This window comes from Engraulis encrasicolus, chromosome 16 (genome assembly GCF_034702125.1).
Source record: "Engraulis encrasicolus isolate BLACKSEA-1 chromosome 16, IST_EnEncr_1.0, whole genome shotgun sequence".
NCBI classification, from domain to species: domain Eukaryota; kingdom Metazoa; phylum Chordata; class Actinopteri; order Clupeiformes; family Engraulidae; genus Engraulis; species Engraulis encrasicolus.
The window spans coordinates 17,522,883-17,542,356 of record NC_085872.1 but is presented as its reverse complement, the minus strand read 5'-3'; the positions used below and the strand labels follow the sequence as shown (position 1 = coordinate 17,542,356).

The window sequence follows — 19,474 nt, the reverse complement described above, 5'->3', positions numbered from 1 at the left end:
CAGACTTGTAGCCAAAAGGCTGCCGGTGGGTAGGGGGAGTAATTATCCAGTGCTCTAGCCCAGTGGTTCTTAACCTGGGGTGCGGGCACCCCCTGGGGGTGCGCCAGAGATTTCAGGGGGTGCGCGGAATTTTGTTTGTGTTGAGGTTGTGACCTAAATTCTGCTTCCAAACATTATAATTAGGCCAAATTAAGACCACATTTAAACATGCTTTCGTCCCCATGTAAATTCATTTAAGTATTGATTAATGTCTAAAGTTAGAATCATTGTAATTGATTCAGATTCAGATTCAGATTCAGATTACTTTATTAGTCCCATGAAGGGCAATTCAGTTTGCGGTCCCAGTCTCCATCAGTCAATGAATAGATAGTATAAATAAAAAGAGTAGAAAATGAAATACAAAACCTAAAGGAAACAAAAAACAATAAATAATAAATAGGAAACAAAAACATACACATTTTAACACATACATTCAAACACCCTGTCCTGTCAGTGATGAGCAGCCCTCAGTAAATTAAATGGTCAGTAATGAACTCTACCCCTACAACCTTGTTTAATAATCTAATGGTTGTAGGGATGAAAGATCCAGAGTAACGCTTTGTTTTTGTCCTGACAGAATAATAGCGCCTCCCAGAGGGCATTAATGAAAATTCACCACTTAAAACATGGTCAGGTTGACTAGATCACTTAAATCATTGTTTTGGTGCGTATACACGTGTAGATATTTGGGATGGGGGTGCGCGGCTTGTCTTAGGAACAGCTAAGGGGGTGCGTTCTGAAAAAAAGGTTAAGAACCACTGCTCTAGCCCATCCTCCTTCATGACTGAGGTACCTTGAACATGGTACCATCTCACAGCACTGCTGCCTTGGGGCGCTGTTTAGGACTGCCCCCTTAACAGGGGTGAGGCATAAAATGCAATTGTGTTTTGTGTAGTTAGTCAGCACTGTATGCTGTGGAATGCTGTGTCATAATGTGAATTTCCAGTGGGGGGTTTTCACTTTCACTCTCACAAATTACACTCTCAAAATGCAGATGTTGTAGTGGCCAATGTTAACTAATTGGATGCTGTACAGATAAGATTGATCTCCTTATACAAGTTTGGCTCAGAGCTGAGTACACGTATAGGCCTAGTATCCTGAGGTGCACCCAAAGTCAATAGCCTCACGTTTCAAAAATGTATTGAGTTTGTTTTCATCATCAGCGCAAGTAAAACACGTATCCTCTCAAGACGACCCCATAGCTCAGAGTGTCTATTGACAGGAAATTTCATCAGGATGCTTGATAAACACTGTATTATTAAAGAGGGAAAACATCTTTTAACAATGAGAGTTGGTCTAAGTGACGGAGAAAGAGAGAGGGGGAGAGAGAGAGAGAGAGAGAGAGAGAGAAAGAGAGAGAGTTAACGAGGGAAAGAGAGAGAGAGAGACAGAGAGAGAGAGAGAGAGAGAGAGAGAGGGAGAGAGAGAGAGAGAAAGAGTGAGCGAGAGAGAGTTAAAGAGGGAAAGAGAGAGAGAGATAGAGAGATAGAAAGAGAGAGAGTTAAAGAGGGAAAGAGGGAAAGAGAAAGAGAGAGAGAGAGAGGGAAAGAGGGAAAGAGAAAGAGAGAGAGAGAGAGAGAGAGAGCGAGCGAGAGTTAAAGAGGGAAAGAGTGAGAGATAGAGAGATAGAAGAGAGAGTTAAAAAGAGAGAGAGAGAGAGAGAGAGAGAGAGAGAGAGAGAGAGAGAGAGAGAGAGAGAGAGAGTGTGTGAGAGAGAGAGAGAGAGAGAATTCAAATGCCTTGACAACCAAACAGTACGTATTGTAATTCATCTGGCACAAGATGCCAGCAGGAAACATATTCCATCTAAAATGGTGAACCACTGTAACCCTGTATCTACCCGGGTCTGAAAGTTTGGACATGTGATCTCAATACCATACAGGCTTCAAAAACAACCTTTTAAACAAAATAACCCACAACACTTTAGCACTAAGATGGTATTGTTTGACTTTTCCTGTCAATATTGTATAGCTGCTAGTAATTATGTTTTGTAGATTTTTTGAGCTGCACACAGCAGGACATAATGAATAATTTGACATGCTGCTGTGACATTGGAAGCCATGATGATAATGGAAAGTAGAAGGACAGCATTCACGACAATAAAATCTTTTAACTGACATTGACCAAACAAAGAGCTCACTATCAGACCCTATAGAACTTCTAAAAGGACTGCAGTTGACAGGGAAACAACAGACAATTTAGATGATCCTACCTATCCTCTTCACCTTCATTTTGAACTGCTGACCTCAGGGAGGCGCTACAGATCACTTATTGCAAGGGAAAAGATCCATACACATTCTCAATGGAAAAGCTAGAGTTGCAGGGTCTTGAACTACTGCTTGACTTGTAGATGACGTGTGTGTGTATGTGTGTATGTGTGTGTGTGTGTGTTGTCTGGTGGTGGTGAATCGATTCATATGTGTGTTTTGTCTATTTGTGTCTATTTGTGTTATTATTCCGTTTTTATTCTGAGACCAAAGGCAATTTTCATGCTGGCATGACAATAAAGTTTATTCTATTTTATTCTATTCTAAAGTAGCAGGAGAGACAACTCTACCTTACACTCAAACTAAGAGGAAACAGACAGCCATTCATCACAGCCTGACTATGGCACTGGATCACAAAACCGGGCTAATGATTGAAAGCACTTAGTCAAACAGGTAAGTAATTCTCAATCAGTCAGCAGTTGAGTTCGGTTTTAAATGAGAGCCGAGGACGTTCAATCAGAAGTTCTGTCCCCAGTGGGACACCGAAGACCGGAAAGCTTTCGGACTCGCTCAACACAAGACATTCATTACACTTGGAAATACACATTACAAGGCTTACTGATATATATATATTTAAAAACCCACCAAAAGCAACAAGCAAGGATTTGACAATGAACCATGCAGGGGAACTAGGGTTGAATGTAATACAGTCTGAAACCTGTCCTCTGCAGCATTCTCAATGGATAGATCTGTGCGCATGCATGACATGTATGGATGCTTCAGGCTGAAAGTGTAGGTCAGACTGCAAAGACATCCACAGGGCCTACAGTACACGCAGCAGATTGCAAAATGCTGTAATCATGTAGACATGCTCATCCCAAGGGAGAAAACAAAGTTGTCATGTTTAATACAATAACATCAAGTTTAGTTTAGATCATTCTTTGAATGCACTGTGCCATGTTGACAATCCCTATAAAATACACCTCATCAAATTTAAAATGTCTACAGACGTGTGCGAAAGCCCTACCAATTCATCAAAGTGATTTAGTGACAGTAGGTCTCATGACAGTCTGTAGCTGTGGGCAGGTGAGGCTGGGCTGATGAGCGGCAGTAACTATGTCGTGGCCCGGCGCTGCCCCTTTCAACTCCTCCACACTGCCTTTCCTCTGTGAGAAAGACAGCGCGGCAGACTGCCACATTACCGCACGGGCTCCATGCCCTGCATTTTTATTGGAGGCTCAAGGTCTTCAGTTATCTGAGGCAAGGAACTACAAAGTCAGCTCCGTCTCTCTAGATCTCTGAGATTAAAAGGCATGAAAGCCATTTAGTCAAATACTGGGGAAAATGGCCACCAAGCCAGTGCATGTCAGAGAGCCTGAGTAGCCTATAGAAGCGTATTTCCAACGGCTCTGACCAAGTATCATTATGTCCCACGGAATCTAGCCTCATTATCGTGGTAGACTTTAATCCCCATCAGATAACAGTGTAAAATATTTGAAACCGATTTGTGATTTTTTTTTATGGGTCATTTTGCAACTGTTGGTGTCGACCCGATGCTCCATTAGGTCTCCATTTGTAGCGCTGGCAAATGGGATCTTCTACAAATTGAACTGTTCTCTCTGCTATTGCTCTCGGATTATGGTATTAACTCTTCATTATAGCAGCCTACTTCTGGAGTTCCTGTCAGTTTAGAAACATGTTTTATTCAGGTGGTAAACCAAGTCCGGAGTTCACTCCTGATTGAAGCATTGACGTACTTTTCCAGCACACTATAATAAAAAATATTACTACGCTGCCTATGTGTTTACTACTGAGAACAATTACATAGCTCACAAAGTTGTTTGATTGCAGACAGTAAACTGCCTTTGTTTTGCCAAAGTCAGTTTAGGATAACTGAGTGTCCATTATTTCTGATAATACAGGACATAAAAGAGCGAGCTTGTTCCATCCACCAGCCATCTGCACTGCATAATATGAAGATTCACTGTGTGTGGACCAAATCAGTTCTCCACTATGAAGATGTTGCAACACAGTTTTCAAGCAATAGAGCCATTCCCAGGGAGCATTTACCAGGAACTTCACTTCACAGCAAAGACGCATTATATTAAGAGTGGCTTTCCTCCCAACAGTGACCATTCATCTACTAGTAAATACTCATCTACCAGTAAACAATAAAGCACAGTCTTCTTTATTTGAAGTCAAAGGAGCTTTTTGCAGGAGAGAGATGGTTGTGACAGACAAAGACGACGTAGGAAGCTAATAATCCCCAAGAACCTTTTTAAAGTTGCCTTTGACGAACCACCCTCTGGACAACATCCTGCTGTATTAACCACTCCGCTGAGAGCAAAGACTTAGCCCCACGAGATAACAAAATGCCTTCAATTACACTGGGGCCAATTACAGGAAAAACACTAGAAAAAGAAGAAAAAGGCATCTCGTCTTTTTAGCCGGCCTCCTTCCTAATTATGTTGCAGTCAGACTTGGGAAAAGATAAATCTCACAAACTACTATTAGTGTAGTAGACAGGCTAAGAGCCGCACGTCCTTTCACTGTACTTCTGAGACTCAGGCCGCCCAGCAGCACAGCAAGCAATTTTAACAGCTGACGTCCGAGCAAGGGAAAACACCATGACAGACAGCTTGCATGGACCAAATACATTTCCCACCAATACAGTGGACTAAATAAGCATGCGAGTGAGGAAAAAAAACATAACCCCCAGAGTTGCATCAGATTTCTTTTAGGAGCACTCTCCTGACTCATTCATTCGCCGGTACAGTTGTGGAGCCCAATTGTAGATTTTGTGTGAGTTGAGTGGCACGTTGCATCAGCTAGTGGGGCTAGCTAGTGCCCCTCCTCCTCCTCACACCACACCACTGTCACATCAAGCAGGCTACTTCCTTTAGCCACATCCAGCAATTCTGGAGAATTTCCCCTTTGAAACTAGTCTTTGAGCCAGTGACAGGCAGGGATGAAGAGAACAGAAGAAGGGAGAAGATTCCTCTCACCACTGCATCTTTTACCATACTCTTTTTTTCACAATCAGACACACTGGCACACACTTGCCTTATTATACACACACACACAGAGACACACACACACACACATACACACACACACACACACACACACACACACAGAGACACACACACACACACATACACACACACACAGAATTGATACACATAGCATACCAGAGAAGAGACACTGGATGTGTGTGCTGGCTACACACGTTCTTACAGAACTAATGAGAACAGCTGCGCGCGGGCCTGCTCGCTCACAAACTCGTCCTTTGAGAGGGGGAGGAGGAGGTGGTGGATATCATGCTGGCAGGTAGCTTGCACCTCACAGCTCATCACTTCATGTTCTACTGAAAGAGGAGGGGGGTCAAAAACAGAAATAACTAAGGGGACCGAGGCAAAAAAACAACAGAAACAAAACAAAATCACACCCACAACTCGTCCTCAAATCCCCTATCACGATGACAAGCAAACCTCTACTAAAGTTGCATGTGCTCGGCCAACGAAAGATCATCCACTCCATACCCTGGCTGTCAGACGATGATTGATTGTTATATGTTTTCTCCTGGATCAAGTACACCTGAGGCTCTGTGACGTGGTGTGATGATTTACATGTGTATTTACACCCAGCTACAATTTTTGTGCATTTTTAATTTATGACTTTTTCAATAAATCACGTAGGAGGACTGTATAGTAGAGGGAGTAGCTGTAAATTGCTGTGTTTTTACGGTGACAGCAGATGTGCCTAAGCTCTGGTATAGTGTGTGGTCAGGGCCACTGACAGCATTGGCCTGGCCCGGGACAAAATCAACTAAAAGGGCCCCCCTCCCAATATATATAACGAAATTCGGACCCAAATCTGGGCTGCCTCTGCCCCTGGGCCCGGGACAACTGACCCATTTGTCCCCCCTCCCCTGTCGGCTTCCCTGTGTGTAGTGGCCTGCTTAATAGAAGCATGCCTGCCTGCACAACATAATGCACACTGGAGAAGGCCAATGCTTCAATGGAACAACGGTACCCCCTGTTGGACTATAAAATACATTCACTGCATGTCTCTACAAGAACAGTCCAGCATCATTTGATGAACATGTGATTTTTTTCGTTTTATTTACAAAGAGAAATCAGATACTGTAAGATGACACGTGTGTGTGGTTTTTTTTTAAAGATAAATGCACTTTCTAGCACTGAAAAGAGAAGGCTTTACCTTCCCTACGCATTCATCCATCCACGTTTCATTTCCTCGCGGGACAAGCCGTCTTTCCCATGTTGAGGCCATACAAACAGACAACCAGACACAGACAGACACCCAATTTTGGCTGGAGTGATAAGGTAGGCTAGAGGTCCAGTGCCTACTCCCCCTCCTCGGGCCAGGTCACTTGGATGTGGTAATGCTGAAGCTCCTTCTCAGCCACACTGTCAGGGGCTCTGCTCATGATGTCGTGACCCCGGACAGACTTGGGGAAGGCAATAACATCCCGGATGCTGGGGGTGCCAAGTATAATGGATACCAGGCGATCAAGTCCTTCAAAAAAAAAATCAGAGGAGTGGTGGGGATAAGTACTATGAAGGAAGCGAAGGACAGCACTCTTCAGATTTTCTCTTTATTTATTTGCCCACAAACGTTTCGGGTTTCAGCGTGTAATGGCGATTGCACCCATAGGTGGTAGGTGTGCCCTAAAATAGGGTGTTCACCTTTGACCCAATTTAGGGCAAACCTACCACCTATGGGTGCAATTGCCATTACACGATGAAGAAGGGCTCTGCCCGAAACGTTTGTGGGCGAATAAACAAAGAAAAAATCTGAAGAGTGCTGTCCTTCGCTTCCTTCATTCAATTACGCTTTATGTGGGATTCAGCCCCCAGTTAAGAACAGTGACAGTAATTAGGCGATAGTGTGAGCGCGTCTCCTCCACTTTTGAAGGGATAAGTACTACACATAGCTTGCTGTGACTGCATGCAGAGTTCCAAAAAGGTTCTCATAAAATGTTTTGATGATTGATTAACAATTATAGCAGGACTCCAATAGATGTTTCTAATGGAAACATCACGACATCAAATTATATTTCTCGCTGGTGCAATGTCTAACCCAAATAAAAAAAAAAGTACACAGGAGTTTTAATCTCCTAATTAACAGATGAAATGTAAAGGGAATGTGGCCAGACAATCCTCTACTGCAGGATAGATATTAATTGGCTGGGAACACAGAGGCGCATGGGGCATCTAGTAAGGGGCCCAGGCTTACCCAAGGCAATGCCACCATGTGGTGGCGCTCCAGAGTCCAGGGCCTCCAGGAGATGGGAGAGGAGGGAGGGGTCCTCCTGGAACACGCAAGAGAACAGAACACACATCACATCACAGAGCCCAATAAGGGCCCCGAGTCGGATCACACAAGGACTGGAGAGGTCAGCTCAGTGGCTTATGGCTGCTAGTTCCACAAGCACATTCACTTACATGCACGCACACACACACACACACACACACACACACACACACACACACACACACACACACACACACACACACACACACACACACACACACACAGACGCACACAGACGCACACACACACACTGACGCACGCATGCACGCACGCACGCACACACACATTCCTACACGATACCTTGTTAAGTGAGTGACCTTGGGTGTTTTGAAAGGAGCTATATAAAATGAAAGTATTATTATCGTTATTATTAGCGCTGTCCAATTGTAAATGCTTAGGCAATCCAATTACACGGGCTGTGATGGACCTGAAGACATGCTGAAAAATAAAAAATATTACCTTCAGGATAGTCTTCAGAATGTAGCACTGCTCTGCGGCGTTATAAATACGAATGGAGCCGCCGCCAATCTCGCAGCCATTCAGAACCAGGTCATAATGCTGCCCACGCACCTGATGCACAAGACCGGGGAAGATGGGAGGGAGGGACCAACGTAAGTGCATCACGTACTGATCAAAAGTAAAAGTGCTACCCAGGATGCTTTATTTGATCCACATTGCCTCTTCAAAGTACAGTATGTTCAGCCCAAATTCAAGGAATGAATGAATCCCACTTTCCATTTTTCAGACTTAGGTTAAAATCCTCCATCAAACAAATGCAGTATAATGTGGACAGAATATACATATGTGGATATAATGTTGTACAGAATTATAAAATGCATCTTAAAATGTCATTGTACAGTGCAGCAACAATTGTGCTGTTGAAGCTACATACTCTGGAGTAGAGCAGGATTGGGGGTGGGGGGGGGCATTTCACCTTGTGAGGCTCCGAGTACAACAGATGGGTGTCCTCTGGCACAGGAGCCGTGAAGGGGTGATGAGCCGACTCCAGCTGATCCGGGTCGTCCTCGCTGGGAAGAAACAGGGGAAAGTCCACCACCCACAGGAAGTGAAAGGCGGACGGATCCCTCACGGAGACACCTCGGCTCTCCAGCAGATCAGCACACTGTAGCCTTAGCTTGCCGAGGAGAGGGCGCTAAGAGGAGAGATGAGGAGAGAATTACATCCGTTTTAGCCACACATTCCCAGACCAAAATGTTAAGTTAGGTGATGTTGCGTGAGATTACGTTTCTCATGAGATACTTCTGGTGGGGAGGAAAGTGGGAACTATAATGGATTACGGATAGGGTGAAATTACATGTATCTGACTCCAGTTTATAATAGACACACACCACCTTCAACTGTTTTAATAAGTAGAGAATCGTGTTGGTGAAAGCTCACTCTGATATCTTAAGCTGGTTAATCCTTCAGTACCTTGCAGAGTTGATATCTTTTCAAAACGGAGCTAATGAGTTGTTAAGCAATTATCACCAAAACTCTGCACAAAAGATATTACAGAGCAAAATTCTGCACAAAGAAAAGAGTTCTATAAATGTAAGCCAAAGCAAATAATCACTTTCTCACTCACAGTTTTTTTTTGGTCTGCTACTTAGTTGAAACAGACAGGGAGATCCATCATTTTCAAAAGCCCTCGACACCATCGATGAATTATGTGACTAATTATACACTGCTTAGCCAAAAAAAAGGTCACACACTCCAATATGTTGTTGAAACACCTTTAGCTTTGGTTATGGCACATGTTTGCTGTGGTACTGTCTTGGTAACTGTCTGCAATGTCATAAGATTTGTTTCCATTCAATGTTGTACCGGTGTTTATTTTTCACCAAAATCTTGCACTTATGATGGCGGAGTCTAAAGGCTGCAGATGGTCTTCTCCAGCACATCCCAAAGCACATCCTCAATAAGGTTATGGTGTGGAATCTGTGATTGCCAATCCATCTCCAAATAATATTTCACGCTTCCTTGAACCCCGTTTACAAGGGTCAAGTAAATTAAATCACTTAACAGAGTTAAGTAAAATTTAGGGGGAAAAAAAAAAGTCAATTGAAATTTAGGCCACTGTAAATCATCACTGAGTCAAATGCCTCTTATCCACTGCCGGTTTTCTGGTAGGCCTACAGCTCGACACAGCGTGACTCGGCCACCACTTTTTGCTTTTGTGATTGAGCTGTGTCGTGTTTATTCGAAAAGCAAAAAGTGGTGGACAAGTCTCACTTTGTCGAGCTGTAGGCCTACCAGAGAAACGGCAGTGGAAAAGAGGCAAAAGAGATTAGGTACAAAGAGACTCAAGCTGTGGAATCTGACCTTGATGATTTTCCTTTGCTTTTTTATATCTTTAACAAGCAGAAGCTTTTCTTGCATGAAGACATCTGTTCGAGTCTATTCCCTTTCTTCACAGACTCTACCTCTCTATCTTACCATTCAGCTCACATCCGCCTCACAAAAGCCTGCTATTGATCCAATACCTTACCAAAGATCTTTCCTCTTTAACACTAAACATCAAGATTCAGTTCCAAGCCAGAGAGACCATCTGCACCAAACCATTATTAATGACACTACTGACAAAACTTTATAAAACTGACAGTGTGATGAGAGGGACATTTTTGTGCTATTCAGACTATGTCTTCAAATCATGTATAGATAGAGCAGAAGACAGGCACCATGAAAAAGACATTCCGTCCTCTTTTTTTTTTTTAGCTCTCCAATCAAACTGCAACGTGATAACCATTTACCCCCCCAAAAAGTCCCAAAAGCACAACACCCCCAACCCCTTCCAGCACCCCCACAAACATCTGGATTCATTTAATGCCTCTGCCAGTAACGTCTCATCGTGCTAAATCTGTGCAACCACACCATCAACAGCACACTGCTGAGGAAAGTGACAGACGAGCCGGTCGGCAGCTTCTGGGCCGGACGGCGCATTGCCCCTCACCGCGTGGTCGGTAGTGCCGGAGGCGAGGAGAAGGAGGTCTCCCGCTCCGCTCCCCGCCATCTGTTGCAGCTGCAGCCGGGCGCCGTCTGACAGGAACTTGCTCAGGGGCGACTTCAGGGAGCCGTCGGGCCTCACCTGCAACACACTCACCTCCTGCAGACACAAAGACAAAACGGACACACAATGAACATAAAAAAAATCTCACAGACTGAGACAGACTGATCTCATATTCTCACAGACAGACGCACACAATGCCCTTCATGATTGGTCTCCTTCTTGGTATACAATTCAAGCATTGCTTGCAATTCAAGCATTGAAGTCTTGCTGCAAGACTCTTGCATATAAATTATGCAGCACAAAAGATGTAATGTGTGCAGTGACTTGACAGCCAGCCAATAGCTGACACACCAGGCAGACAGAAAATGTGAGGCACCTTCTCTCCCCATCTGCATGACTGCATAACCAGATTGCATCTTGATCTGGGATAAAAGCTGGAGGCATCTTAAAGCAGAAGACCACCTGGATCTGGGTATTATTGATCCATCAGTTATAGACATAAAACTAGGCAATGGTATAAAATGGATGCACAAGCAGTAGGATAATGAACAAACACAGCACAAATGTGAGACAATTGAGATCTAATTAGGATGAGGTTTTCCTGCTTCATTTAACTGGAAGATACTTGAGAGGATAAATATTACAAAAAGAGTATGTAAAGTACATTTTGTTTTAGTGTACATACCTGGTTGAACTGAGTCTTGGCAATATCTTTGAGACCTTCCAAGTCTTTACCTTTAATAAGTTTCTGAAATCAAAATATGGAATAAAAACAATCAGACTATTTCAACATAAAGAATTTGTTACAAAAGCATGTATTAACATTCTTTCATTCTGCTCTACAGGATAAGGGAAACAAGAGAAATGTCTTGTTCTTCTTACAGCTCCATCTGGTACACAAATTGCCAGGATGCAGCCTCCTGGTTGCTGAAGTGCATCCCGAAGAAATGAGATTTCAGTACCCTCAAATGCCTTGCTGACATCTATGAGCTTTGAACACACAGACACACAAACACAAACACAATTTAATTTCATTTATCGGTAATTTAATTTCAAGTAGAAGAACTAAATGTATACTTGTATGTATACACTAGAATCCATCCATAATCCAACATAATCTTGAACTATTTACATTTAAGAAACAGTTAAGTCCAAATACTTTCTTCAGAGTGTCTTCTGGCACAGCACAAATGATGCTATTAAATGGTAAGATAGTATTGAAATGTGGCATTATGGACTACGGTATCTACCTTCATTTCAAATCTTGTGTCTGGTTTGTCCACTCCATAGTCCTTCATGGCTTCTTCATAGGTAATTGAGGGAAAAGGAGTGCTAATGGTTCCCTTCTCAGCTGGCCAAGAATACTGCAACAGGCCTTCAATCAGGGCTTGGACGCCTGCCTGGTCCACAAAAGACATCTCTATATCCACCTGTAGGCATGGAAATGACATTGAGATGTTATGACGGTGGCCGTATTGAAGGTTTTTTTTAAGGTCTGAGCACCATGTTCCATTCAGTAGGTGTTCTGGTCCTGCCTATTAGGCGTGCACATGAGCTTCCGGCCTGGTTGGCTGACTGAGTGGGAGAGAAGGGTAGCAGGGTAACATCATTAAGTCAGTCTGTAGCTCATATGCTCTGACCAGATGCCACTGCAATTCTCCCTTTTCAGATGTGGGGTTGTGCTAAACGTATCATTACCTGTGTGAATTCTGGCTGTCTGTCAGGTTTAGAGCCCTCGTCCCGATAGCAGCGAGCCATCTGAAAATACCTGAAAGACGATCAAAATAGAAAAAAAATATATATGATCAGTTTCTGGCAGCCATATCTTCCTTCAGAAAAGAACAGGGATATAGTTTGACAAGTTACATTATTCCACCCTAAAAAATGCTCTAAAAAAAGCTGGCTATCGTCAACACTGTTGCGTTAATACCCCATACTTTCTTCTTCCTAGCCATTCCAGGTAACTTGTGCAGTGTATGCAGCATGCCTAATGACCGCTAAATATCCTGAAAATAAACTACCTGTCTATGCCTGCCACCATAAGCAGTTGCTTGAACTGTTGTGGGCTCTGAGGCAGTGAATAAAACTTCCCAGGCTCCCGAGAGGGCACGACAAACTCCTTGGCTCCCTGTGGAGAAACATGAGGAAAAATAAGAGAGGGCAGGTCTCGGAAGACATTGTAAATATAAATAGGAAAGCAAACCCATATGGACACAACAATAACTTAAGACTCTAAAACATAGAAGATAGATAGAAAGCATAATTTAAGTGTATGATGCAAGACTTACACCAGGGGTTCTTTTAAACAAGGTAGGCGTTTCCACATCCACAAACTCTGCAAATAACATTGCAACACAGTCATGGTTAGTATATATACATATGCATATTGTTACACACACTATATTACCAAAACTATTCACTCCCCATCCAAATAATCAGAACCAAAATAATCAGAATGTGTTCAAATCACTTCTATGGCCAAGAGGTTTATAAAATGAAACACATAGGCATGTAGACTGCTTTTAAAAACATGTGGAAAAAATGGGTAGCTGTCAGGAGCTCAGTGAATTTCAGCATAGTACTGTGACAAGATGCCACCTGAGCCACAAATCCAGTCGTCGATATAAAGCACACTGCCACTGGACTCTGGAGCAATGGATATTCTCTGGAGTCACTTCATCAACTGACCATCTGATGGACAAGTCTGGATTTGGCAGTAGCCAGGAGAACCTATGCTGGTACATTGTGTCAATTGTGGTTTGGTGGAGAGGGGATTATGCTGTGGGGGGTTGTTTATCATCAGTTGGACTCAGCCTCTTAGTTCCAGTAAAAAGGAACACTTGAGTACTTCAGCATATTAAAATATATAAATGTTCATACTCCCAACTTAATCTGATTTGATGGCTTTGGAATTAATTAGAGCAGAGACTGAAAATCAGGTCTTAGCGTCTAATATCACAGTAAGGTGTAAGCCCTCAGAAATGCACTTCAGGAAGAATGGTCAAATCTCCTGTGAAGCTGCTATGGCTGCAGAAGGTGGACCAACATAATATTGAACTCTCTATATTAAGAAGGAGATGCAGCTTTGGTCCATATATGTGGGTCAAGGCAGGTGAGTGAACACTTTTGGACCTATACACATATCACATATCAAACTCGCAAGCACAATTAAAAAGTAGTAATATGGTGTCCCTACCATGTAAATTACAAAGAAATTCTCTCATTTTCATAACAAGACGAGACCTAAGCCTTAAATTATACTGCATTTGTGGGGAACGGAGGTCGAGGTAGCGGTACTGCATACGGAGGGCTTCTGATTTCTGCAAAGCAAGCATGAGAACAGGTTTACATATGCATATGATAAAGCCGTGAAGCATATTCTGACTTTTATTGGGATTAATCATTGTTCTTATTATTAAATATGACAATGTAAGGCATTTCTTGCACATACTCACTTTCACAAAGTCCTTAATTTCAAAAGGCAATTTTCTGCTTTTGTTTAAAACTTCCAAATGATGGGCAGAAACCTCAATTTCTCCTGTAAACATTGCCTTTGCCAAGAGAAAATAACACAAAGTTAAGCATTTGCGTTAGTGCCCATACTAATTATAACTCTGCTGCTAATGAGGTATCACAGTCACCTTGTTCTCTTGTCCTTCTGGACGAAGCTGCACCTTTCCCTTCACCATGATGACAGACTCGTGGGACAGTTCAGGAAGAGTTTTCCCCAGAACCTGTTTGGGATGAAAGGAAAAAAAAAAAAGTAAATACAATAGGGTCATTTAATGTGAAATCAGATCCGTCCAACAAATTTTAATTAAACTTAGTGTGTCTTTATAGAGGCAAGGTAGAACCCCAGAACTGTATTTCCATTGTCGTATTTGTTGTATTTCGTTGTTTGACAGCTTGTTTCTGGCTCCACAAAAGTTATAATATAATAATATATAATGTCATTTAACCCATTTTGTCCTAAGCCCTTTTTGGGAAAGGGTGCCCTCTTCCTATTAAATCCTAAATATCTCAGCCTCTGAAGCACATACAAACATGAAATGAGTTACATTTAAAAGCCAAGACCATCCCCTTGCATTGTAATGTGTTCATTCAGCTCTAACATACCCACATAGTTAATAAAACAGCTAAAATCTCAAAATCTTGAAAAACCTGTATATGTGTCTCCAGGACACAATGGGTTAAGGATAAGTTCAAAAGAGTGCATTTGTCTTTTAACATCTTCAGAGAGTGCAGTCTTTGGTTCTTGAGTCATTGCAGAGATTATGCGGCGTACAGGTTGAAATGTGTTGTAATAAGTAGTAATAGTGTTAGAGACGAGTACCTACCTGACACTCCACACAAAATGCTAATGATAATTTGGGCAGTGTGTGGAGTATTCATGTCAGGTGGTGTAATTTCCTCTAACACTAATCTTTTACTACTTTACTAGATCACAGTTGGTCCTATAAGTCACATTATCGCTGCAATGACACAAGAACCAAACATCATATTTAAGGTCTTGTTCATGACAATGCAAACTAAGTTTAGACAAGACATTGGCTATTCTGAAATAAGTCTACAGCTTTTTTATATTCTATTTTCAATATTTTAATATCTCATAATTCAGACTTGGATGATCGTTGTATTCTGTAATGTTTGTAATTTGTAGAGCTTGAAAACAGCTCTCAAACAACATCCAAAAAACCAATATGCAACTTAAATTGACTGACAATAGGCTAAAGGATGAATGTATAGTGTCCAACACTCTTCAGAGAGACTTTCTTAATTGGTTTCTCCCTTAGCCTAATATTTGTCAGATTTCAGGCCTGATGCAAATGTAGTTCTGGTGTTCCATCTTGCCAGTATAAAGGCATTTGCACAGTTAAATTTAAATCTGTGTTGGAAGGGCCCGAAGTGTCTGATATGTGAAATGACCCGATATCATTATGGACAAGACATTAACGTAAATCATAAAAAAATGTGTTGGTCTGCATACACAACTACACAACTTACCCCATCTTGTGGGATGAGAATTTGAACAAGTCCACTGAAATCTCTCAAGATCACAAATAAATCCTGCCTGAAAGGGATAGAGACACAAAAGACAGTTCTCAAAATCATAAACAGACATAGACAGAGGAATATAACACTACTCTCCAAAAGAGTTGTCGCCTATCCATCTGTTTAGAGCTGTATTCCTCCCATGTTTGACTTTAGGCACCATGTATTTTTTCCAAATTCTTCACCTTTAACACCAAAGAAGTTTCTCCCACTGTCCTGTCTCAAAAAAGCCAGCCAAGAGTATGTCATGCCTAATTCTGACAAAAATGAAGGCTAATGGGACTCATACTCATAAGTCAAGATCCCAAGATCAACCATTTTAGAACTGATAGCATCAAAACTATATGGTGTTGGAGATGAAGAATATGAAAAAAGAGAAATGGTGCATAAAGTGAAACATGGTATGGATACAGCTCTTATGAGGAGCTGCATGCATGCTGCAGGTGTTTGAGGGCTTTTGTCATTGATTACATCAGTGGTTCTCAAACTTTTTTCATAAAGCACCCCCTTACTTGTTCCCAAGACAAGCGGCGCACCTCCACCCCAAACGTCTACATGTGTATACGCACTAAAAGATGATTTTAAATGATTTAAGTGATTAATTACAATGATTCTTCTTGCTTTAGACATTTATTATTACATTTATATCTATACTTCAATGACTTTACATGGGTGAGGACCAAAGCGTGCTTAATTTGATCTTGATTTGGCCTAATTATAATGTTTGGAAGCAGAATTTTGGTCACAACCTTAACACAAACAAAATTCCACGCACCCCCTGAAATCTCTGGCGCACCCCCAGGGGGTGCCCGCACCCCAGGTTAAGAACCACTGGATTACATCATGAAGTTAAAAATGTATTGCTCTATTTTCATTTGATCAATGATGCATTTTCACATTATGTTCGATGGGCGACAAAACTTTTGTTTTGTGAAAATCTGCCCTGTCTGTGTTCAATAAAGGGTCAATCTTTCTTTGCTGCATGAAATTNATTTTTGTACATAAAACTTCGTTCGGGAGGGTTGTAGCTTTCATATGAGTGACTTCTGAAGTGATTAATTGAAAGTCAGGTTATTAGCTGTTATTCCAAACAGATGGATAGGCGACAACTCTTTTGGAGAGTAGTGTATATAGGCCTATGATTGATTAAGTTCACGGACCTCACATACTGTACCCAGCCATACAGTGTAACTTCTTGACCAACGTGGGTTGAGCACAGTTCTCCACAAGAATGAGTTCTTAAAGAGAAAGTACTGCGACCTGTCAAGACAGAAAGTGAAGAATATAAAAATGCAGTAGGCTAGTGAACATTATGGAGTGCAAATACCTGGGGAAAGTTGTGTGACTGCTGCCAGTAGGGTTACACGCATGCAGTAGGCTATGACCTCTCATGTCCATCTTTTCAAGGTAAGCCTATTTACCTGAGGTAATGTTGGAGGGGGCTTTGAGTGGTCCATGGGTCCAGATCCGGGCAGCTGTGATCCTTGTAACCTTTGCAGCACTAACCTGGCGAGGCTGGACGAGTAAGGTTCTTGCCAAAGAACTTGGTCTCAGTAGAGGCCATGCATTCCGTAGTGCCCTGCAGGACATTTTCGTACTGGCCAGTGTCAACAGAGGCTTTCAAGAAAATAAATTGTGTAAGAATCTACTGAGAGGTGCAACCATGTTTCACAGCATGTCATTCCAGCCTATCCGCACACACTCAAAAAAGTCCATCATATTTCCCATGGCAGTCAGCAACACGTATGTATTAAAGTGTCATACAGTAAATATTACGCAGTGTTCACCATTACAGCACTATCGAGGCTAAAACCGTGCTCAATCTACCCATGCGTTTACAGTCACCTTCCCGTTTAGAAATTATGTACAAAACCCAAGCTACATCCCAGTCCAGAGCTGTACCTAATGTTAACCGACCAATATAAATCGTCTGCTAGGGGAGATCAGTGTAGCCCAACCAATCCATATTGTTTTGCATCGCCATTTATCTGTTTGGCCATTGCGGAAGTTCAGAGGAATTGCATCACGTGGTGTGCAACGACGCAGACATTACTAGTCAAAAGGGATTTATTGTTTTCCTTTTTCTGGATGGATGGATTTTCTTTGATATCCAGTAACTGTAAATGTTTATGTTTGGTGTTGTTAAAGCAACATAACGTGTAGGTACACCAACCCGAACACACAGATATAACGATTGTTCGTCAGTTGACACACTAGCCTAGTAAAAGAGCGCATCCCTGAATAGACAGTGGCGCACTCGCATCAGTTAATGCGGCTCTGAGTGCGAAAGTCCGAAAACTAGGCTACACCAAAGAGATGGATATGCCATATGCGCATCTAAAACGGCAGGCTAAAGATAAACAATAATGCAATTTCGATAGAAATGAAACACGTCATAGCCTATAGCCTAGGACTACCTTTATTTGACGTTAAAAAAAATACTCAAAAGATACATCATTGTGAGTGTAATTGCCTCTCACATACAGGTCTAATAGAAGAATCCGGAGCCTGAACCTTAACACTTCCTGAAATAATAATGCTAATAATACTAATAATACTAATACAACTAATAATAATAATACCCCCCACCCCCTCACACACACACACGATTGACTCCCAGTTGGTGGGGTTAGTGAGTGCTCTCTCCCCCATCCTCTTCCATGATTGAGGTACCCTGAGAATACCATCTCCCCTTGTGCTCCCTTAGGGCAGCTTTTGGGCTGCCCCTTGCATAGGTGAGGCCCAGATGGACTTTCAAATTCACCAAGAAAATTGCATTCCATCAATTGCTTGGTCTGGGTTGTTTGAATAACTGATGCAATCACAAAATTAGAGAAAAGCCCAACATGAAACAAGAGTAATGCATTAATAAACAGATTACCATACAATATTTGTATTCTGCTATAGGAAATACTGAAACGGTAAATAAAATAATGGGCCGGTACATGTAATGTGTCACTTCCCAACACTGCCTACAACCAATAAAAGGAAACCACCATTAAACACAATGAAACATTCATGTAGTGACAATGATGCAGTTGAAATCAAGCACTTATATTCCAAGTATTTCACACCGTTTGTTGGAGCATGATAAAGTGCTTGGGCCCATATACCTGGACACCTGAATTTCCCCCTGGGGATTAATAAAGTTACTCTACTCTACTACTACCTGTAGCCTTGATAAAGTATTTGGTCCGCTGTAAGGTAGTGTCTCCATGCAACTGTCAACAGGGCTAGTACTGTAGGCCTATCCGTATAAAAAAGGTTTTTAACACAGCTGCACTTCACACGTTCTACAGCTAACATCATGGTATGCACTGAAGATCCATGGCAACCGTGTCAATGTCACACTGTAGATCAGAATTTTTACCAAGTAAAAATATATGAAGTAATTAAAAACAAAATGTTTAGAAATGTCTGTAATTTAACTAACTATTAAGTTAGTATGGGTACATTGTGTATGCACACATACAACTGTCTTGTAGCTGCACAGCGAGCGAACATCGGCTCGATGCTCATCACTTGGATGAGCTTGATTGGAGTTTGACTGGTGTAGCCAGCCCCTACATCCCCGTTCATCTTTTTTGCTATTCAGAGGCCAAACATCCAGGCCTGTTGCAGTTGTGCTGTGTCTGCTGGGTTAATATAGTATTACTTACTCATTTACAAACATTTGCTAACGTTTTGTTTAAAAACAATTCATTATTTACATCAAAGTGTTGATAGATTTTTTAAATGAACCATTTCAGCAATACAGTAGGCCTATTAATGACTGAATGACACACAAAGTCTTGGACTACTTACAGCATAATGATTGGTAATTAGTAGAAAA

The 19,474-nt window shown here is 41.9% G+C and overlaps 1 protein-coding gene across 1 annotated transcript; it reads right to left on the bottom strand.

Annotated features, from left to right (window-relative positions):
- Nucleotides 1–6,357: 6,357 nt before the first annotated feature.
- Nucleotides 6,358–17,574, bottom strand: dars2 (aspartyl-tRNA synthetase 2, mitochondrial). Its single transcript, XM_063220242.1, has 17 exons — nucleotides 17,064–17,574; nucleotides 16,803–16,902; nucleotides 15,595–15,661; nucleotides 14,232–14,324; nucleotides 14,046–14,141; nucleotides 13,787–13,910; nucleotides 12,879–12,925; nucleotides 12,612–12,718; nucleotides 12,289–12,358; nucleotides 11,841–12,020; nucleotides 11,473–11,580; nucleotides 11,276–11,338; nucleotides 10,534–10,686; nucleotides 8,518–8,736; nucleotides 8,043–8,153; nucleotides 7,506–7,581; nucleotides 6,358–6,785 (listed from the first exon to the last, which is right to left on the bottom strand). The coding sequence occupies exons 1-17, from the start codon at nucleotides 17,230–17,232 to the stop codon at nucleotides 6,613–6,615; spliced, it is 1,956 nt and encodes a 651-aa protein (XP_063076312.1). The 5' UTR covers nucleotides 17,233–17,574; the 3' UTR covers nucleotides 6,358–6,612.
- Nucleotides 17,575–19,474: the final 1,900 nt, after the last annotated feature.

Excerpts from the sequence above, each read along its gene's own strand:
- dars2 (XM_063220242.1), bottom strand. The coding sequence starts at position 17,232 with ATGTCCTGCAGGGCACTACGGAATGCATGGCCTCTACTGAGACCAAGT. Across the intron at positions 14,325-15,594 it reads TTCTCATCCCACAAGATGGG|GTTCTGGGGAAAACTCTTCC; the intron begins GTAAGTTGTGTA and ends CATCCCAAACAG. Across the intron at positions 8,154-8,517 it reads TGTACTCGGAGCCTCACAAG|GTGCGTGGGCAGCATTATGA; the intron begins GTGAAATGCCCC and ends CTTGTGCATCAG.